Source organism: Rana temporaria, chromosome 9 (genome assembly GCF_905171775.1).
Source record: "Rana temporaria chromosome 9, aRanTem1.1, whole genome shotgun sequence".
NCBI lineage: Eukaryota > Metazoa > Chordata > Amphibia > Anura > Ranidae > Rana > Rana temporaria.
The window spans coordinates 122,656,306-122,680,081 of NC_053497.1; the positions used below are offsets into that span (position 1 = coordinate 122,656,306).

The window sequence follows — 23,776 nt, forward strand, 5'->3', positions numbered from 1 at the left end:
AATAGGCTGCTGGTCCCGACGGACCACTGTTCCCCTCATGTGTTGGCACCTGACTAGGACGGCTGTCTTAGTCGTGGTCCCACCCCATTGTGGGCTTCAGCGCCCACGTCATGATGCATCTATGTACCTAGTCTTTGCTCTACTCCGAGCTCTATTTTGCTCTCTTTTGTCTTCTATTTTTTTCTCCCTTTCTTCCGCTTCTTTTTCTTTTCTTTTCTCCCCCTTTCTTCTTTGGTCCCCGGGGTGCGTGAACGGAGTATATTGTAGAGATATTCCCCTGATTCAATGACCCTTCGCTGGTTGTCCCTGAATGTCCAGGGCATGAACTCCCCTCAAAAAAGAGTCAAGGTTTTCAAATACCTTAAACAGCAAAACATTGATATAGCATGTTTACAGGAAACCCACTTCTCCACTTCTTCTTGTCCTAAGTATTTTGCTTCAAACTACTCCCAAGTTTATTTAGCCAATGGTCCTACTAAACAGAAAGGTGTTCTTATTGCCATACGTAATTCAGTTCCATTTATTTGCAGTAAACAGATCGCTGATCCGGATGGCAGATATCTCCTCTTGCAGGGTGCTGTTCAGGATAATGAGGTAACTATCATGACCTACTACGCCCCGAATGATAATCCGGGACCCTTTCTGACCCACGTCTGCTCCCTGTTAAGGACCCATCAGAAGGGCACACTTTTACTTGCTGGTGACTCCAATGTGTCGCTGAGCCCCTCGCTTGACAAGTATCCATCGGAACACAAGTCCCCCTCTCCCGCTGCTAAAAAGTTCCTTCAGGCTTTGCGTAATCATGACTTGGTGGATCTCTGGCGGGAGTTTCATCCCCTTGGTAGGGACTATACCCACTATTCTCACCCTCATCACTCCCATTCCAGGATCGACCATATGTTTGTACTCCGGAAACATCTTCCTTTGGTCGACTCTGTTTCCATTTTAGCGGCCCCCTGGTCGGATCATGACCCTGTTTTGACAGTATGTCACTCTCTTCTCAACAAACCGCAATATGCCCCCTGGGTCATGAACGACTCCCTCCTGTCTTTTAAATCGATTCTTAATGATATTCACGAAGCTTCTAAGGACTATTTTAACCTCAATACGGGGACTGTCTCATCTCCTGTGACGTTGTGGGAAGCATATAAAGCGGTCCTTCGGGGTCATGTGATTCGCATAGCGTCACAGCGCAAGAGAGAGCGTACTCAAGCTCGTCGGGCTCTGGAGCAGCGTTTGGAGGTCTTGTCTTCGGCCTTCAAGCAGACTCCCTCCCCGGCGAATCGCAGACTTTTAGATGCGGTCCGTACGGACTTAGATTTATGTTTAACTGATGAAGCCGAACGCACTTTGCGTTGGGCTCGCCAAAAGTGGTACGCCAAGGCGAATAAACCTAATGCGATGCTGGCTAATAGACTTCCGAACCTTCGCCCCTAAATTTGCTCCCATAAACCTGCGCACCCGCCACAATGTCCTCACGGGTAACCCACAACGGATATTGGATGAATTCCGCCACCGTCTCACAAAGCTCTATTCTCCCCCTACTCATTCCTCTACTCAAGGTCTAGATACCTTTTTGTCTAACTTATCCTTGCCTTCTCTATCAGACGCACACACGTCTTTGATGGATCGAGATATTCAGGTCCAGGAAGTTCTTCAATGTATTAAGGACTTGAAGGTCGGAAAGAGACCGGGCCCGGATGGCTTCACGGCCTTGTATTATCGGAAGTTAGCGGACGTCCTGGCCCCACATTTGGCGGCCATGTATAATTCCATAAAGAAAGGTCAGTCGTTCACGCCTGATCTGCTAACCGCTAACATTGTGATGATCCCGAAGCCGGATAGGGACCATTCCTCTTGGGCTAATTTTAGGCCAATCTCATTAATTAATATCGATATGAAAATCTTGACTAAGATTTTGGCCAATCGATTGAATTCTTTTCTCCCACGCCTGATAAAGAAGGATCAGGTGGGCTTTGTCCCTTGTCGACAAGCGGGGGATGCAATTAGACGGCTTCTCCAAATTCAACATATTGTACATGCCAGGTCCCTGGAAACGATGTTTTTGTCCCTCGATGTCAATAAGGCCTTTGACACACTGTCTTGGCCTTATTTGACACAAGTCCTTAGCCATTATGGCTTCGGTACTTCTTTTTTGGGCTGGATTTCGGCTATTTATGACTCCCCTCAGGCCAAGGTTCGGTACTATGGATTTGAGTCGTCCACCTTCCCCATTAGGAGGGGGACACGGCAGGGGTGCCCGCTTTCCCCGCTCCTGTTCGTCCTGGCTCTGGAGCCTTTGGCAGAGGCCATTCGATCCCATCCGGACGTGTCGGGGGTGGAGGTGGCGGGTACTTCACACAAATTGTCACTGTTTGCAGATGACATTCTGTTGACCATCACCAAACCTAGAATTTCTCTTCCCAATTTGTTGTCCCTTTTGGATTCTTTTGCTTTGTTCTCAGGCTTAGCAGTTAATCAGGCAAAATCGAAGGCAATGTCTATCAACCTTTCCCCCTTGGATTTAGACTCCCTACGGTCGGCGTTCCCTTTTCAATGGTTGACCTCATTACCCTATTTGGGGATTAAGCTTACCTCGAAGTACTCCGAACTGTATCAGGCCAACTTTCCTTCTTTGTTTGGCAATTTGTCAGCTATGCTCGCCTCTTGGTCCACTCTTCCGCTCTCTTGGTTCGGGAGGGTGGCGACGGTACGTATGACCTATCTTCCAAAATTGCTCTATTATTTTCGGGTTTTACCTGTCCAGGTACCCTCTCATATCCTTAGAATACACCAACGTAAACTTATGCAGTTTATCTGGGGCCATAAGAGGCCCAGGATTAAGAGGCAGGTGCTTTTTGCACGCAGAATTAATGGTGGCCTGTCGGTTCCTAATTTGCTTGCTTACTATACTGCGGCGGGTATCGCTCCATTGTCTCGTCTCCATGAGAAACAGCAAATGCCATTGTGGGCTACTTTTGATTTGGTGGACTCCCACCCGACGCCTCTAGCCTCTCTTCCATGGCTCCCTCGAGCACATCGCCCGCCTTCTATAGGTCCTTGTCTGGCCCATTCCCTTCGGTTATGGGATTCGGTTAAATATTCTGCAGGTCTGATCTCCCCTCATCTTCCGTTGCTTCACCTTCTTCATAGCCCCCTATTCCCACCAGGTAGGGATAATCCCTTACAGTTTGCATGGTGGACTGAACATGGCTTCGTAGATGTTCATTCTATGCTTTCTCCAACCAAGATTATTTCTTTTTCACTCTTACGTTCCTCCCATGATATTCCCCTCAGGGAACACTATAGCTACTTACAACTCCGACATTTCCTTCAGCGCCTTCTCAGATCCCAACCTACCCCCTATATCATGACCCCCTTCGAAAGCTTATGTAGATCGCGCCCCCATTCCCCGGGTCTCATATCTCTGATTTACACAGCGATTATCAACTCTAAGAGACCGCCTTTGAGACCTTATCACCTCCAGTGGGAGGCTGAGCTTGGGAAGCAACTCGATCCGGAAGATTGGCAGGCTATGACCATGGCATTGTCTAAATGTTCTACAAATGTTCTCTTTCAAGAGAACGCTTATAAAGTGTTCTATAGGTGGTACTATACCCCGACCAAGCTGGCGAGTTTCATACCTTCCTACTCTCCTTTGTGTTTCCGTGGATGCTCTCAGGAGGGTACGATGGCACACGTCTGGTGGACCTGTCCCAGGGTATGCAGATTGTGGGTTAGAGTTTATGCGCTGCTCCGCAACCTCTTTGATACCAACTTGAAGAGGGACCCCTTTGAGGCCCTTTTATGGAAACCGATCACGGAGCTTCTCCGCCCTGAACGCCAGTTGGCGGCGCATGTTTTTACTGCAACTAAATTGATCATTGCAAGGGCCTGGAAGACCCCGGTTCTCAGCTTCGAAGCAGTTAAAAACTGCATTAATGATATTATGGTTAATGAGAAACTTACTGCTGTGTTGGCAGATACCCACGATAAATTCCTCCGGGTGTGGCAACCCTGGGTGGCTTACAACCACCCTTCACGGTTTGACCCAGCACTACTTTCTCTTTGATGAGCCTCCGTTCCCCCCACCCCGTGGACCCCTTTCCTTCCTCCTTTTTTTTTTTCTTCTATCTTCTTTTATTCTTTTTACTTTCTTCTTGCTGTTCTTTTCTATTTCTATTCCTCTTTCCCTTCATCGCTACTTGTTCATGCTACTTTTCTAGCTGGCTTTTTTTCTTTTCATCCTCCCTTTCTTTCTTTGTGGCTCGGGCCCTCAGGCTTGGTCCTGCTGGCCTTGGACACAGGATGCATTTTTTTCTTTTACAAATTGGAATACTGATTTCCTCTGTTATGTGCCTGCTTGAATTTTATATGTGTGTATGTATATATATATATATATATATATATGTATATATATATGTATATATATATATGTGTATGTATATGTGTGTTTATATTTATATATTTTATTTTTTTATTTTTGTCACATCATTTATTTTTATATATATATGTATATATTTCTAATTTTTTTTTATTTTTTTTTTTTTTTTATATACATATATTTTTTTTGTAAGGTTGTGTATTGTATAACAACTGTGCTTTTAAGTTTTACATTTACCCCGGTGTGATAACCGGAATGTTACCTAAGCCAGCATTAGGTCACTCTAGCAGGCCACTTGAGTTGAGGACATTTTATAGCCGGCCTTCTGGATTCGCTTTCGGATCCCTAGGAGCGGGACTAACCTCAGGTTTACGGACTATCTTTTCTGATATTTGATAAGCTTATGGTGTGTCCTCCACTGCCTTTTTTTTCTTTTGTATTCTCTTTTTTTTTGATTGTTGATGTGTTTTTTCAATAAAACTCTTTTGTACAAGAAAAATATCAGCTGCACTTCTCAAGTAAAACATATACCATTTATAAAATATACCAATTTGAAATAACATAACACCCTAACCCCTAAAAATAACTTGCGCAGAAGGCCTCTGAATTTTAGACATCAGTTGAAATTGGTGTATAAACCAACAAGCCCGAACAAAAAAAAGTATTTTTAAATTAAATATAAAAATAAAAAAATAAATTAAATAAAAGAGATAACAACTGGTATGGCCAAACAGAGGCTACAGTAATTTGAACAGGGTAGGCATGAGAGCAAAAATGCAAATGTATTCTTTGATGCAGTAGCATTCTAGAACACTTGCCCATAGGATCATGTCCATAATATATAGGCTTTATGCATTGAAGAAATTGTTTTAAGAACCAGGAGATGAAGGGGAAGGAAGGGTCAAAGGGTAAATTCGGGTATCAATAGAGCAGAAAAAGTGGGAGATCTCCCAGAAACTCGGGTCAAAAGATTAAATGAGTCAGTTTTAGGACACTCACACTATTGGGGTTCAAGGATGGTAAACCATAAGTGAGCCATGGTTCCCAAAATTTAAGGAATTTAGATTAGAAGTCATGAGACTACTGTACATTTTCTCATTCGCTAGCATCAGATTCACAGGATCCGATCCTTAACTTCTTGAAAATGGACTGCAGATTTCTTCAAAACCCTGGCTATTGTTTGCTTAGCTGGAAAAAAACAAATATGTGGCCAATTTCTTTTAGTATGAAAAACTGGCTCCTTATCGGCTGGTGAAAAACAGCCATTCTTATATTTTTGGGTACTTTTAAATAAAATAATGTTTGAAGCAGTCCAAAAATGTTGGACCAGAATCAGAAGTTTAGGACAAGACCACCATATATTTGGACTGTATCTCTGCGTAAACCACATTACCGAAAACAAATATCACTATAATTTGGGTTGATTCAGGCAATCTGAGCAGGAACCTTATACCACCAAAGGAGAACATTATAAATGAGGGTATTATTATCACAGTTGCACTTGTAAACCCTAAGGCCTCGTACACACGATAGGTTAAACAGAGGACAACGGTCTGATGGACCGTTTTCATCGGTCAAAACCAATCGTGTGTGGGCCCCATAGGTTATTTAACCATCGGTTAAAAAAAAGCCAACTTGCTTTAAATTTAACCGATGGATTCCTAATCGATGGAAAAAAAAACAATCGTTGGTAGGCACAACCATCGGTTAAAAATCCATGCATGCTCAGAATCAAGTCGACGCATGCTTGGAAGCATTGAACGTCGTTTTTTTCAGCACATCGTTGTGTTTTACATCACCGCGTTTTGACACAATCGTTTTTTTAAACGATGGTGTGTAGGCGCGACGGACCATCAGTCAGCTTCATCAGTTAACCGATGAAAATGGTCCATCGGTCCATTCTCATCAGATGGACTGATCCTGTGTACGCGGCATAATAGGTACTCAGCATGGGCACCTATCTGGGGAGAACTGGGTTCTTTAGATTTTCTTTGGTTTTGGGTGATGCAGACATAAAAAAAGGGAAATCCCTACCAAAGTTACAAACCGCTCTAAAAATCCATTAAATGTTCGTGTTGGCCAGAGTAATTTAAGAGTAGTAAAACCATTATGACTGTTCATAGCCTTTTGTGTTTTTTTTTTTGCCAAGACATTTGATTCAAACTTTTTTTTTCCCCATGTGTAAATGATTTTCTGAATTGCCAGTACAATTTCATTCATTTGAGTACAGTGGCAAATGTTCATACTTTTCTTGCTACTGTGGAATTAATGATGGGACTGTAGATAATTGGACTGTTTTGTCTCTAGATGAACATTCCAAAAGACAACATCAAACATTTCTGCTTCAAAATCCTATACGCGCATAACAGAATTACATTTATAATGATTCCTGTTTAGAAATCTTTCTGTTCTCCTTTAGAAAACTAAAATCGGCATAAAGATACAGTATGCTTTAATGACCCCTAGTTAGCGTCTGGTCAAGAAAAAATAAATATTTTCCAAGGTTAGGATTTCATGAAATTTGAGCGAATAGGTCAACCATTTGTCCTCAAGGTACATATTTTTTCTTTTGTTTAAAAGCCACCACAAGTTGCAAAGTAGGAAGATTTGGTCCAACCTTTCACAGTTGATGAGTGATCATTTTGTTATCCTTCTCTCCGTAGGATTTTAATAAATATTCATGCTATGGAAATAATGATATATTGTAATTTAAATTAATTAGGATTATTAAAATGAGCGTAGAAAATAGGCAACCTTTAAACTAGCATTTCATACAGTGCCGGTCTGAATACATTATCATCAACAGTGTTTGTATAAATTAGCTGACGACCAGCATTATATAGATGCCCTCACAGAATTTTTAAACTGTTTTACATTTTCCTGTGCAGGTCCAGTATTACTACATATTTTCAATGGCATTGTTACTTTGAAGTCGGTTTGCTGTGTTTTTTTTATCTTTGGAGGGGGGAAAAAAAAAATTGGAGCGTGTGCAAAAAATTAACATTACATTTTTTTTTACAATTATTGTCCTCCAGCTTTAAAGTGTATTTTTTAAATAAGTAATAATTATATTTTTTTCTACCCCAACCTGTTTAAAAGTGATATGAATGGGGAAGGGTCAAATTAAGACACAAAGGAAATACAAATAAACCATCAGGATTGGGTGAGGTGTGCCCATATGCAGGAATATCTTATATAACCTTCTATCTTTAAAATGGCAGTTCATTTCTCAATGATAATACTATGTCTAAAGCTGCCCACCAGATTGGACCACTTAAAGCGGTTATAAACTCTCCACTTTCACTTTAGCTCATTATAATCTATATAGAGTAAGTGAAATTTCACAGGCAGCGATACTGTTATAACAGTTTCCTTAAGATCTGTCTTGCAATCTGTAATGATGTCACCGGCACATGCCCAGTCCGTAGCTTCTTTAATGGCACGCTATGTGTGCCGTTTCACTATCCACAGTATGCCAGGTTTCCTTTCACTTAGAACAGCACAGGAAAGGAAGCCTTGTGATACTATGCCCTCCTCCTCACCTTCCTGGATAGAGGCTTGGTTTACACCAGGGGCGGACTGACCATTTGGGCACTCGGGCACTGCCCGAGGGCCCCATGCCACTAGGGGGCCCCATCAGGGGTGCTAGCCTCAGTAAAACCAGGCACAGTATGTAAAAATCTGTGTTTTTTAAAAAACAATCCCAAGATTATAGCTGCCCCACCTCTCCAGTACCTTTCCAGTGGGTGTATGTGTATTCTGTGTGTATGTATATTGTGTGTATGTATACTGTGTATGCATACTGTATGTGTCTGTGTATGTATACTGTGGCCAGATTCTCGTAGGGCGGTGTAAATGTAAGCGGGCGTAGCATATCGTAGTTACGCTACGCCGCCGCACCTTAGAGAGGCAAGTGCTGTATTCACAAAGCACTTGCTTCCAAAGTTACGTCGGCGTAGCGTAAATGTGGCGGTGTTAGCGCGCCTAAATCAAATGAGGAACAGGGGGGCATATTTTATGTAAACTAATCATGACCCCACGTAAATTACGCTTTTTTCGAACGGCGCACGCTCAGTATCACGTCGAATTACGGCATTACATATCTGTAATACATGCACTTGTTTTATCCCTTTAAAAGTCCTGTAAGAACAAATATATACACTTACCGGCCACTTTATTAGTTGCTAGTACCGCGTTGGACCCCCTTTTGCCTTCAGAACTGCCTTAATTCTTTGTGGTGTAGATTCAACAAGGTGTTGGAAACAGGGCCGTCTTAATAGCATCATGGGCCCCTGGGCAAAGTAATGCTCTGGGGCCCCCTACAATGATGACAATGCAGGTAAACAGACACCTATAGGTAGGAGGCAGACGGCCTCCCCTGTGTATCTATCACTCTCAGTGCAATCATGGGGCCTCCAATTTCGGGGCAGCGTGGACTCAAGGACCAGCTGCTTTGGGGCAAAAACAGGGGCATCTGGGGCCCCTGGGCAGTACCCAGGTGTTCCCTTTCATTAAGACAGCCCTGGTTGGAAACATTCCTCCGAGATTTTGGTCCATATTGACATGATAGCATCACGCAGTTGACGCAGATTTGTCAGCTGCACATCCATGATACAAATCTCCCATTCCACCACATTCCAAAGGTGCTCTATTTCAGTGGTCATCAACCCTGTCCACTGGCCCAGTAACAGGCCAGGTTTTATGTATTACCTTGGGAAGATGCAGACTAGAATATCGCAATCTCTGTGCCACAAATGATATCACCTGTGATGTACTTCAGTTATCTTGCAAACCTGGCCTTTTAGCGGGCCCTGAGGACATGGTTGATAACCACTGTTCTAATGGATTGAGATCTGATGACTGTGGAGGCCATTGGAGTGCAGTGAACTCATTGTCAATGTTCAAGAACCCAGTGGTGAGATGATTTGAACTTTGTGACACGGTGAATTATCCTGCTGGAAGTAGTCATCAGAAGATGGGTAAACTGTAGTCCTAAAGGGATGGTCAGCAACAACACGCAAGTAGGCCATGTCATTTAAACGATTCAAAATTTGGGCCCAATGTGAGCCAAGAAAATATCCCCCACACCATTACACCACCAGCCCGAACCATTGATACAATGCAGGATGGATCCATGCTTTCAGGTTATTTATGCCAAATTCTGACCCCATTTGAATGTTGCAGCTGAAATCGAGACCCCAGACCCGGCAAAGTCTTTTTCTATTGTCCAATTTTGGTGAGCCTGTGCGAATTGTAGCTTTGATTTCCTGTTCTTTATGACAGGAGTGGCACTCGGTGTGGTCTGCTGCTGCTGTAGCCCATCTGCTTCAAGGTTCCATGTGTTGTGCGTTCAGAGAGGATATTCTGCATACCTTGGTTATAATGAGTGGTTATTTGAGTTACTGTTGCCTTTCAATCATCTTGAACCAGTCTGGTTATTCTTCTCTGACATCAACTAGGCATTTTCATCCACACGACTGCCGCTAAGTGGATATATTCTCTTTTTCGGACCATTCTTGCTTGCGGCCCGCGAAATCATTCCATCCATTTTAAATTGTTTTAGTTTTAGAGAGTGGAGAAAGGTTAGAACCACTGTCAGGTCTTTACCTCTGTCTGTGCTTATTTTTAACAGATTTCCCCCAGTTTTTGTAAGAACAGTAAGTGATCATGCAACAAAGACTCATGCCTCGTACACATGGTAAAGTTTTTCCCAACGTGATTCCTCTCCAGCCTGACTTGCATACATGCGTTCATGCAAAAAAGTCCAACCAAAGCATAGTGACGTACAACACGTACGCCGGGTCTATTAAGGGGAAGTTCCTTTCAAATGGCACCACCCTTTGGGCTGCTTTTGGGCTGCATACTTGATTCTGAGCATGCACGTTTTTTTTCCCCTCGGAAAAGCATACACACGAGAGAGCTGGTCTCAATTTTTTTTTTGCGGGCAGTTTTTTCGTTGAGAAAACTGCTAGGGAGCATATACACACCACTGGTTTTCACGACAAATATAAAAAATGGCAGCTTTCTCGTCGTGTGTACAAGGCATTAAACAACAAAAACACATTTTTAGGAAAGTGGGAAATTGATTTTCTAGGTTTTAAAACATGTTTTTACTTTAAAATCTGGAGTTTTTCCTTTTGAAAACCATTTGCACATTTTCTTGGATCAACATATTTTTAAGCCCTGCTTTACATTCTCTTTTTACAAGAATCTGCTCACTTTATCAGGATCCTAGCCTCTGGCATTTCTAGAAAATTCTGAATCCAATATATCGTATGCAAGTTTCTGTTTGCATATTATTTTCTTAACAATTTTTCTTGTCGGCTTTCAGCTATGCAAAATATTTCATACAAATTTTCCTGCTGCTTTTTTTTTTTTTTTATGTGCAGTTTTTCCCCCCTCCCTTTGCCTTTTGACATGTAGTCGTTTATAGTAATGGAAAAAAAAATGAAATCGACAGAAATATACATCCGTGGAAAATTCCCTTTTGGCTCTTGAAAATTTTCCATCGGCTGCAAAGTGAACCGTGTCAGAATATTGCATTATGTAAAGAATCGTTATTGGGTTCCTAGATGGGGCCTTTAATGAAATAGGAGCCTTATGAGATGTATAGAGATTTAGCATGCTTTGTAATATATATGTTGTGTAAGTGGTTTGCTTATTTTGTTGTGCCTGAGAAAAAAATTATATATATATATATATAATATAATTTGTGTTTTAATTTTTATTTTTTCAACGTGATGATGTTTTACTGCTCCCAGTAAAATAGAACTTATGTCAAATTAAAGAGGATCTACAGTTGTTTTTTAGTGGTGTTGGGAATTTCTGTGTAGCTTTCACATACTGTTATGCTAGGTGTACCATATGTCTGTTGCTGTTTTATACATGCAAGTTTTTATTTTGCACTTTGTCTGTATTTCTTGACATTCACACAGCCACCCTATTGACTGCTAAGATACAACCTCAGCGACATGTATAGAAAGTACACTATATTGTAAAAAGTATTGGGACACCTGCCTTTACACGCACATGAACTTTAATGGCATTCCAGTCTTAGTCCATAGGGTTCAATATTGAGTTGACAGATAGGACAGAGAGCTAAACCTTTCTGCTCCATAAACTCCAGATACCATATTTCTTTGATCTTAAATTTATTGGAACAAGCCAGGTAAAACTACAAATTGATAAAAAAGGGGGAGAGGGTTGGGACTTTGAATGAGATGCGTTTTTTAGCAGTATGCAAATAAATATATATATGGAATCTAAAAAATGTTTCCATAATAGCCAGGCTCAAAGTTACCAACCAAAAGGGCACTAAACCAAATTAATCTGTCTAGCTGTATGTAATTAAAAACAGAGGTTTAGTTGCATGTATTTGCAAATACCTGTGTAAGCTGCAGGCCAACATCAAGGCACTCCGTGTACTGCAGTCCTAACTATGAATTTTAAAGTCTCCTAAAAAGGAGCACAGGCGTGCTAATCAATAGATAGGGGGAAGATGTTCGCCTAAACCCGCCCCTACCTATAGTTACTGGTCTGCTAAAAACGCATCTCATTCAAAGTCCCAACCCTCTCCCCTTTTTTATCCATTTACAGGGATGGAGGCCTGTGGTAGTGTCTATCATATGCCTCATCTAAAGTCCCAACCCTATCCCCCCTTTTTAAAACGACAAAAATGTCAATCAGTACAATTTTGCATATAATAAAGAAACAATGCACTATAACACAGAATGAGATAACAATAACTCACTTTTTGAGCTCGCTGAGGGGTGATGGCGAGAGATTGAAGAAAACCCGCCTTACTGTATTCTTAAAATGGAAGCTGAGTCACTTCCTATAGAGAATTCTCCCAGAATGCACTGTTTTTTAACAACTTTATTAACACATTCTAAGAGATTACAATATGTAACTTCTACAAACCGCAACGCTATACCAGAAAGTGAACAGTAGGTGGCGCCTACACTCTGCATATAACTAGCTTGGTGTAAATCAAGAAAACTCAACATGTTTTTTTAAGCACATAAACATAAGTAAACTGAACAGAAACCTGGTGGGCAGAACAATAACAGCTTCAACTCTTCTGGGAAGGCTGTCCACAAGGTTTAGGAGTGTGTCTATGGGAATGTTTGATTATTCTTCCAGAAGTGCATTTGTTAGGTCAGGCACTGATGTGGATGAGAAGGCCTGGCTCAGAGTGTCCCCTCTAATGCCGCGTACACACGGTCGGAATTTCCGACAACAAATGTTCATGTGAGCTTGTTGTCGGAAAATTCGACCATGTGTATGCTAAATCAGACATTTCCGACAACAAATGTTTGAGGGCTGGTTCTCATTCTTTCCAACAAAAGTTATTGTCGGAAATTCCGATCATCTGTAGCCAATTCCGATGCACAAAAATCCTACACATGCTCACAATCATTTAACTTAATTTTTCTTGGCTCGTCGTAGTGTTGTACGTGACCACGTTCTTGACGTTCGGAATTTCCGACAACATTTGTGTGACCGTGTGTATGCAAGACAAGTTTGAGCAAACAGTCCGTTGGAAAAAAATCCATGGTTTTAATGTCGGAATGTCCAATCATGTGTACACGGCATAATTCATCCCAAAGGTGTTCTATCAGGTTGAGGTCAGGACTCTGTGCAGGCCAGTCAAGTTCCTCCACCCCAAACCCACTCATCTATGTCTTTATTGACCTTGCTGTGTGCAGTCATGTTGGAAAAGGAAGGGGCCATTCCCAAACTGTTCCCACAACGTTGTAAGCATGAAATTGTCCAAAATATCTTGGTATTCTGACGCCTTAAGTGTTTCCTTTACTGGAACTAAGGGGCCAAGCCCAACCCCTGAAAAACAACCACACACCATAATCCCCCCTCCACCAAATTATTCGGACCAGTGCACAAAGCAAGGTCCATAAATACATGGATGCCTGACACCTTGTGGACAGCCTTCCCAGATGAGTTGAAGCTGTTAAAGCTACAAAGGGTGGGCCAACTCAATATGGAACCCTACAGACTAAGACTGGGATGCCATTAAAGTTCATGTGTGTGTAAAGGCAGGCATCACAATACTTTTGACAATATAGTGTATTGTATTCAAGCAGAGCTGGTGGACATATTGAGGAGGAATGGTGGTTAATACTGATTTTTTTTGGTTTAGAAAGCACCTGCAGATACCAGCGACTGACACTTCTCAGCAAAGTAAGGGATTGGATCAAAAAAATTAAAAAAAACATTTGCTGGGTTCCTGTCTGAAATAAGCCAGCTTAAGAGGACTCAGCTTGTACCTCTACTGCCCCTTTCTAAGGGCATAGCTTGATCAGGCAGAGAGCTCATGCTTGTGTTTCTCTTGCATAATATTAGATCTAGCAGATGGTTGCAGCGCCTGCCCTCTAATCTGTATGAGCATCTTAAAATCAAAATTAAAAATGTAAAGTTAAAAAAAAAAAAAAAAAAAACTGAAAGCACAACCTATGTGTTATTTTCCTCAGTCTTCTATTTAAAGCAGAACTTTGCCCAAAATGACCTGATAGAAAAATAGTGTTCTTTAGCAAGAAACTTTCATTAAACATTAATAATTATGCTACCAAACTTAGTGTGTGCTGTAAATTATAAGAGTGAATGTGTAGCGCTAAATATGAAAATGGTGAAATATGTATAAATCACTCAATTATATATACCCGACAGGGTACAACAGTGAAATATTAAAATAATAAGTCCATGTGAAAAACAAAAACGGTACAAGTGAAAAGGTCCATCACAATAGGATGAGGAGTTTTACGGTAGAGATGTCATATAGCCGTGTAGACCATCACATGGAAATTCCTTTTAAGTATGGTATGACTGAATACGCTTACCGGAGCTGTTGGATCCGACTGTCAGCAACAACGGATCGATCAAGCATGGATATTCCCAATCGGCAAGTAGACTCAGCTGTCTGGAGAATCTGGATGGTATTAGCCCGGATTGTAGCCCATGGACTAGACAGTCCACAGCTGAAGGTCTATCTGATGCTGGCGTCCCAAACGGAGTTAGGTCTTCATTCGTGCAGAGGAGACAAGCAACCCCGGAAATCCATGACACTTTCATGACAGTATTAGGCAGGTTCAGGTAAGCAAAACCCTGTGTGGGGGATGAAGGGTACAGTGGAGTAACTCAAAAATACTTTTTATCCACCGAACATGGAAAGAAAAGAAAACTGTGCTCCAATAGCGCAGGTCAAAAAACATGGGTTTTAATTAATAAAAACCGGCAAACATTAAAAGTGATCACAGTTCAAAATAAAAGCAATATGGGCAGTGGTTTACCAATTCCAACGCGCTTCATCCCACTAGGACTTCTATGTTCCGTGGATAAAAAGTTATTTTGAGTTCCTCCACTGAGCCCATCATCCCCCACATAGGGTTTTGCTTCCCTGAACTTGCCTAATACTGCTTGAAAGTGTCGTGGATTTCCCAGGTTGCTTGTCCCCACAGCACGAATGAAGGCCTGACCCTGTTTGGGACGCCAGCATCACAGTGACCTTATGCCATGGACTGTCTAGTCCATGGGCTACAATCCATGCTAATACCATCCAGATTCTCCAAACAGCTGAGTCTACTTGCCGATTGGGAATATCCATGCTTGATTGATCCGTTGTCGCTGACAGTCGGATCCAACAGCTCTGGTAAGCGTATTCAGTCATTTCATACTTGAAAGGAATTTCCATGTGATGGTCTACACGGCTATATGACATCTCTACCGTGATACTCCTCATCCTATTGTGATGGACCTTTTCACTTGTACTGTTTTTGTTTTTCACATGGACTTATTATTTTAATATTTCACTGTTGTACCCTGTCGAGTATATATCATTTAGTGATTTATACATATTTCACCATTTTCATATTTAGCGCTACACATTCACTCTTATCACTTACAGAATTTTTGCCACATTCTTGCATAGCAGCTCTTCTTTTTTGTTTAGTTTAGGGCAAGCGCAATAATTTTTTTTCTATTCACATGTTCTGTAAATTGCCTCCAGCATTGCCACTGTTTGTTTTTGCTGGAGACTGCCATGTTGCGGAAGCCCAGAGCCCCTGAACAGGAGTGTATCATAAAGCAGAACTAAACCCATTGATTTAAAAAAAGTTACATTTCTGGAATGCCCGGAATAATATCTGTCACATTTGCTTATGTTCTCAACCAACCTGTCCAACCATCAAATGGCTGGTGTCATAACTGATCATATGTTCAGCACCATGACAGTTGCAGATCAAACATAAACGGCTTCCTTGGCTGTAAAGGATAGGGAGGTTCAATTCTGCCTTAAAGTGGTTGTAAAGGTTTGATTTAAAAAAAATAACAAACATGTCATGCTACCTTCATTGTGCATTTCATTTTGCACAGTGTGGCCCCGATTCACTTCTTCTGGGGTCCCCCGCTGGCTCTCGCGGCTCCCCTGCATTAGATAACCCCCTGTTATAAGCGCTCCCCCAGGGGTTCACCTTAGCACCATAGCAAATGAAGGACTCTGCCCCCCACATCATTGGATTTGATTGACAGCAGCGGGAGCCAATGGCTGTGCTGCTATCTATCCAATGAAGAGCCGAGAACCCTGGGCAGCGAGACAGCGCGTCCTCGCCGTGGTACATTCCAGGGCTCAGGTAAGTAAAATGGGGGGCTGAGGGGCCTGTGACTGCCAGAAGTTTTTTTTTAACAGATCGGCCTCTACAAACTCAACAGTGTCTAAAAATGGAGAGCAACTGAGCATGTGCAGAGCAGGGTGAGACAGTGTATTACTGGATTTTTAACAGTATAGACACTTATTGTTAATGTTGTATACCTGTAAACTGCTGGGAGAGGTTTTTTTTGTATCTGCAAGTTTAAGGCATAATGTACTAGTATGCATCACATACTAGCACATTATGTGAAACATACCTGAAAACGAAGCATTCCAATTTTTTTTTTTTTTAAGAAGAAAAATCTTTTTAAGAGAATTACTGAACTTAAGTGTTATATTAAAATAAAAATTGTAAAACGATTATTTCCCTTTCTCTCATTGGCGATTTTAATCCCGTGCTGCTATTTTTCTTTCTAAGGAGAGTGCGGTGGGAGGACTGGCGAGAGCTCTCAAAGGCTGACTTGCTCCAAAGACTCTGGACAATGACTACAAACGATGTGATGGTAAAAAAGGAAAAATGCGAGGAGGAGGTCCAAAATGTGGCATGGGAGGAGAAGACCAAGATACCTGTCGTCATAAACCAAATTGGTGATGGCCCTGAGGAGGTGCCCGCCGAGATCTGTGTTGTAATCGGTGAGAATCGGATACAGCAGAATGTTGGTAAGTTCAGATATCCTACACCTGAAGTAAGATGATTGAGACCTGGGAAAAGTTGGAATGCATTTAAACAATTTTTATTTATTTTTTGCTTCCCTGTTTTTATTGGGGTAGTGATTTTGTGAGCTAAATAGTTTTTAAGACTTCCTTAAATTTGTCTTATTTTATTTTAGCTTACCTTTCAACATGTGCCTCTGTTTTCTATTTAATTAAAATGGCTGTAAAGGATAAACTTTTTTTCATTAACATAATAAACCTACCAACTGGTATTGCACAGTGCAGCCCTCATCTTCTGGAGCCCCTGCCAGCGCTCTCGGCTCTTCCTCTTCTCTGTGCACCATCAAAGGAATCTGGTTCCTATGGTGGCACGCCTGCGGGCTTACTCTAAAGCTGGGCTGAATGCGTCCGTGGACACACACAGTGTGGCTTGGCCCCACCCCCTGCTTCCTCCTCACATGATTTGATTGACAGAAGCAGGAGCCAATGGCTGCCGCTGCTGTCTCAGTGCCTGTGAGGCCGAGGAGAAAGAACCAATGCTACTGCAGATGGGCACAGTGCTGGATCGATACAGGACAACAGGCTACAGGTAAGTATTTAGGGATGTCAGGGGGCGATACAGCTATTGTACATGTTTTACCTTGATGCAAGGAAGATATTAAGGTAAAAATGTCTTAATGTTACAACCACTTTCATTTTATGTTTGTGCCAAATGGTAACTAAATGTTGTTTTAGTTTTGTATTATTTTTCTGAAGATGTAAATGTGATTAGCTGTATATGTATTATCAGTATTCAATAATGTTTTAATGTTCCTATATGTGGTTTGTACATATGTACATGGGGGCAGCCATATTTGCTTATTACATATGAAGTCTCTTCTTCCTTCTTAGTATTGCTGCACAATGGTTGTATTGTTCTTCAAAAGAGAAATCTGCCAGTCAGGATCCTTTGTGGCTGGAATATCAGCTTGACAAATACTGATCAGGGATGCTAAGTGATTGTAATGAAATAAAAACATTCACTAGGAGGAGAATCTCCAAATGGGCATCTATCATACAGCAATAGAAAAATGGTACAGCATGCATGCACAGGCATTAAAATTGCATCAAAATATCACACTAATGTGTTGACATTATATTGTCCCATTTAAATGAGGACTATCGAAATATGAAGTATGTCCAAATTTTCCATAATATATTTTTTAACATTATTTGTATTTCAGTGTTTGGTTTGAGTAGAATTTGTATAGTGAAAAAGTGACAATTAAATGGAAAGTGTATTATAATGTGAAATAGTCTAGCTGACTGTCTAAACTGTATAGAAGGGTTATCGGGCTGTTCTTGGGTGCTTCCTCCTAAGATTGCACCAGCACCAATGTCTCTTCTGTCCTTCCATGTCTTTCACCCTGTGGGAAAGAACTATCCCAGTTGCTGTAGTAATGCCCCGTACACACGATCGGAATTTCCGATGGAAAAAGTAAGATGGACTTTTTCCATCGGAAATTCCAACCGTGTGTATGCCCCATCGGAAATTCCGATGAATTCCATCAGAGTTTACATAGAGAAACTGTTCTCTTTTCCTCCGATTGAATTCTGATGTGAATTTGGTCGGACAAAGGTCCGATCGTGGGTACAGGGCATAACAGGCAAATGTGCGGTAAAATTCCATCCAATCTACTTGGTAGCCTGATATGTAGAGTCATGTCTTTTCAATCCCAGTCCTGCTGCAATAGTAGACGGCAACAGCTCCGGGGATGAGTCCCTCTGTACAGATTGGAGGCTAAGGAATGATTGAAGAGGAATATGATGCTTTGCTTTGCTTTGTGGTTGCATTTTGGTTTTCCTGTATATATACTCCTCTTTACTCACTTTACAGATAGACTAGGTTAAAAAAAATGGTAGACTTCTTTTGTAAAACATCCTTCTTGTGCTCAATGACGCTGTGTTTAATTCACTAGGGGAAAACTCTCCTGACATACCGCCAGCCGCCATGAACAGGGAGGCCTCTTGGAGTGGCGGCGCTCGGCCACGCAACATCTCCCCACGAATCAGCACATCGTCTCCAGGTGGGCATATGAAAACCATATCTGTGACCTGAATTTGTAATAGGTCTTGTGCAGCATTGGAGAGGAGACAGGCATTGCCCATAACAGTGATCAATTACTAGCTGTTTTTGTGGTTAGTGATTGAAAATTATAGGATGAATCTTGTTGCTATGGGCAACACAGACTCTAAAGTTGATAATTCAGTTGGTAGTCAATGCCGAAGTTATAAAGTGACCCTTGCTGTACTTGTGCTATTCTAAAAATACCTTTACTTGGAGACCATTGTAAGCCCTTTTTGCTTTCTCTATCCCAGTGGTCTCCAAGCTGCAGCTCAGGGGCCAAATGCGGCCCTTTGCTTGCCTTTATTCTGCCCTTGGGGCACTATTCCTCTCACAAACACCAACAACAGGGCACTATTCCTTCAGCTCAGTTATGAAGGGGCACTATTCCTTGCACTGATAACAATGAGGCACTATTCCTTCCACTGCCCCCAATAAAGGGACACAATTCATCTCTCTAACACCAACGGGGCACTATTCCTCCAACTGACACCTATGATGGGGGACTATTTCTCCCACTGATCTCAATGAAGCACCATTCCCTCCTCTGGGACATTATTCTTCACACTAACACCACCAGGGGACTATTCCTACAGCTGACACCTATGATAGGGTACTATTCCTCCCACTGACACCAACAACGAGGCACTATTTCTCCTGCTGACACCGATGATGGGGCACTACTCATTCCTCTAATACCAGCAATAGAGCACTTTTCCTCCCATTAATACCTACGATGGGAAATTGTTTACTCCTATTGACGCCAGGGCATTTTCTACTTGCGCTGGCTATAGTCCAGCCCCCTCAAAGTCTAAAGGACAATAAACTGGTCCTTTGTTTAGATAGTTTTGAGACCCCTGCTCTATCCTGTTACATCTCTCTAGCAATCCGGGGATAGCAGCTGTGAAGATTCTGTGTGAAAATTGATTTTATGTTTACTCTAATATCCATGAAGTTTGCACAAATACAGTAAACCTAATTATCCCTGTTTTCTTCATTTAATTGGAATTAGTTTTGTCTGTTGGCTTGCAGGACAGGCAAAAGAAAAAAAACAAATCCAGCCAGACAACTAGCATTTTGACTTGGTGGCCAGCAATGGCAGTCAGGTTACCTTTGTCTAACTCTAACCTCTAGTAATTTCATTCTGCTTACATGTTTTTCGTTTAATTTTCAGGGTCCTATGAATGTGGAATCTGTCGAAAGAAATACAAATATTATAACTGTTTCCAGACTCATGTCCGTGCACATATAGGTAATTATTTTATCATGACTTGTTATATTTTCCCTTCTTTTATATGCTTTATTAAATGGAGCTTAGATTAAATTTATGCTGTAACCACAGGCTGTGAGCAAAATCAATCAGTCCACTGCTAGTGCCATTCAAGAAGCACAGCAGCGCTGTGAAATTATTCAAGTTACCTGAGTCACTCCACTTCAGTCAGAACTGGAAATATAAACTCTTGAAGTTTATAAAGGAAGAACTGCCTACCTGCCCAGAATATTATGTGACCCTTGACATTGATTTTGCTGTCCCGTTTAACAGTTCCTGTGCAGAGAGGCTGTTGTAAGCATTTTTTTGCTCCCTCTCTTCTCACATGGCTCATTACCAAATCCCTAGATAGCAGCTGTGAAAAATCTGCATTAAGCATATGAATGGGTAGAAAAAAGTGTGTATAAACCAAACAATAACATTTTTATATATTACAGCTTGCCAGCCATTTAGATTTGGTGTCTAAATGTATTTTTTTCAGGCTTTGTTTTCCTGTACTTTATAGGACTACATTGGACACGCTGCCACAGATTTATCTGCATTTTAAAATGGGGAAAACTACATTGTTTTCAGTAGGACCTGCTTGCACCAAAGTGTTACATTTTGGAAAAAGTTGCATTTTGGCTACATTGACCCACATACTGTTAACTTTTTTTAAGGCAGACATTAAATGGAATTTAATACAGTTTTTAAACATTTAAAGTGAAGGTAAACTCTTATGCCGCGTACACACGGTCGTTTTACGGCATTAAAAAAAATTACATTTTTCAGCATGTCCAAAAAACTAAGTTTTTCCAACTTCATCATTAAAAACTACGTTGCCCACACACCATCGTTTTTGAAAAATGATGAACAAAGCGCGGTGACGTACAACACGTACGACGGCACTCTGAAGGGGAAGTTCTATTCGCCTTTGGGCTGCTTTTAGCTGATTCCGTGTTAGTTAAAGACGATTCGCGCTTTTTTGTCTGTTACAGCGTGATGAATGTGCTTACTCCATTATGAATGGTAGTTTTACCAGAACGAGCGCTCCCGTCTCATAACTCGCATCTAGGCATGCGTGGGTTTAAAACATCGTTTTAGCCCACACACGATCATTTTTTACAACCCGAAAAACGACATTTTAAAAAAGGACATTAAAAAATGCAGCATGTTCGAATTTTTTGATGTTTTTAAGAAGCCGAAAATTGATGATTTTAAATGACGTTTTTAAAAATGTCATTTTTTTTCATGTCGAAAAACGACCGTGTGTACGCGGCATTAGACCCCATTTCACACTTGGGCGTTTTTAAGGCGATTTGGCGTTAAAAAAAAGCGCCTGAAAGAAGCCTCATCTGCAATCCCAATGTGAAAGCCTGAGTGCTTTCAGAGCCCTTTCACCCTGCCAACGCCTGAAAAACACTGGTAAAGCTCCGCTAAGACCCCTTTTACACTGTGGCGTTTTTCAGGCGCTTTGGTGTTAAAAAAAGTGCCTCAATTGGAAGGGGCGCTTTAGGAGCGGTGTATTCAACGCTCATAAAGTGCTGCAAAGAAGCTGCTTGCAGGACTTTTTTTGATGCCCTGCCAGCGCAGCGCCTCAGTGTGAAAGCATTCGGGGCTTTCACATTGAGATTGCAGATGCAGCTTCTTTCAGGCACTTTACAGGCGCTTTTTTTAACGCTAAAGCGCCTGAAAAACGCCCCAGTGTGAAAGGGGTCTTATACTTACCGCTTCTTCAACGTTGTCCCCATTTTCAACCCAGCTTTTTCCAGGTGTTGGGCTGTAGCCTTCTGCATTGGCCAGCGTGGGATGACATCACTTTGGCACATTTGCAGGAGTGCCGTTATCCTTGCACACAGGCGCTGTGCTGGAATGTACACTGACCTTGTGCAGCTGATTGCACATTTCAAAGAAGACTGCGAGCAGGCAGATATACTGATAGCCCTTGAAAATGTTGCAAAAGAACAATTTGCATCACCTGTACCTAAATTTAGGGAGGTAAAAAACAAACAAAAAAAACAGCACCTTGGTTCAAGTTATACCTAGAAAAATAAATTACAGTTTATAATCCTGAGTAGTTTAAAAGAAAACGTAGGTAGTTTTTTTTTTTTTTTTTTTTTCTTATGTGGAGCGCAGTATACAGTGATTAAAATGTGTAATTAAATCCTATCTCTCAATAACGAGATAAAAGGCCTAAAAAAACTAATGGGTTGAGAGATATTGTAATTAGACGCGCTGATACTGGCTGAGGATTCATCAGGATAAGGCAGACAATTTATTGGAATCTCTTAGATTATTAATGGACCTCACTACATCAAAAAGATTATCTTCAAACTCGCCTAATATATATGTTAAAGATTTGTGCTTTCAGATGCAAAATGAAAACGCCATTGTCCCAGAATTCTTTAAGATCTTTCCCAGTCGCGCGACCATATATCACAGACAAACAAGTTTTGCCCATCTTCGGCATAGTTAAAGGGCAGCTTTCGCCAAACTGCTTACTATGCAATTTATTGATTATAGAAAATTTTGTCCCTGGCAAAAATTCTGTGAAGTGATGCACATTTTCTTTAAGTTTTTGCAGACCTTGTCCCAGATTCTGAAAGGACTTACGACGGCGCAGCGCCATGTACGCCGTCGTAAGTCCTAATCTGAGCCGTTGTATCTATGCGCCTAAATCTTAGAATCAGTTACGCATAGATATCCATTAGTTCCGACAGGCGTAAGTCTCTTACACCGTCGGATCGTAACTGCATTTTTCCGCTGGCCGCTAGGGGCGTGTAAGCTAATTTACGCCTCAAAATATGTAAATTAGCTAGATACGCGAATTCCCGAACGTACGCGCGGCACCAATGTTAAGTATGGCCGTCGTTCCCGCGTCAAAATTTTAAAAAGTTACGTCGTTTGCGTAAGTCGTCCGTGAATGGGGCTGGACGTCATTTACGTTCACGTCGAAACCAATGACGTCCTTGCGGCGTACTTTGGAGCAATGCACACTGGGAAATTCCACGGACGGCGCATGCGCCGTTCGGGAAAAACGTCAATCACGTCGGGTCACAGTGCATTTACATAAAACACGCCCCCCTGATCCAAATATAAATTAGGCGGGCTTACGCCCGCCAATTTACGCTACCCCGCCGCAACTTACAGAGGAAGTGCTTTGAGAATACAGCACTTGCCCGTCTAAGTTGCGGCGGCGTAACGTAAATCGGATATGTTACGCCTCCGCAGAGATACTCCGCTGGACGAGAATCTGGCCCACTGTGCCCCTGCCTGCCTGCATTTAGACCACAGGAAAACATCACTATGCTGAAGTTGTATAAGGATTTTAGGCAATTAGCAACTCATTTACTGCAGGCTGTGGCAAGTATAGTAGATAAAACAGGTGACAGCTTCTCATTTTACTGTAAAAAAAAAAATTCTTTCTTTTTTTTTTTCTTTTATTGGAACAGTGCCCTTGTTCTTTGTTTTTTAATTCTTGGTTTTAAATTTTTGTTTTTGTTTTAGTGGAACAGTGCCCCCAGTGGGTCAAAATAATATTGCATTGTTTTAATTCAAGGAGCTGGTCATCTTTAAATTAAATATGTAAAAAAGAGACACCGATAAACTAAAAGTATAAAAATGTACAAGACATGAGCTGTTGACATTGTACATCCACTGAGATGAGAAGTGCAGCTAAAAGTAGAAATATACTCCTAAAAAAAATCCTTTTTGATCAGTACAAGT

General features: G+C 41.5%; 1 protein-coding gene across 5 annotated transcripts in view; it reads left to right on the forward strand.

Moving 5' to 3' along the window:
* Positions 1 to 23,776, forward strand: part of ZNF618 (zinc finger protein 618) — a 204,872-nt gene that overhangs the window by 78,644 nt on the left and 102,452 nt on the right. For all 5 annotated transcript variants that reach the window (XM_040324381.1, XM_040324376.1, XM_040324377.1 and 2 more), the window contains 3 exons: positions 16,462 to 16,703; positions 18,656 to 18,763; positions 19,976 to 20,053. In XM_040324381.1, the coding sequence (XP_040180315.1) occupies positions 16,526 to 16,703; positions 18,656 to 18,763; positions 19,976 to 20,053 (364 nt within the window). In that variant the 5' untranslated portion in view covers positions 16,462 to 16,525. Of the gene's footprint in view, positions 1 to 16,461; positions 16,704 to 18,655; positions 18,764 to 19,975; positions 20,054 to 23,776 lie in introns of those variants that run through there.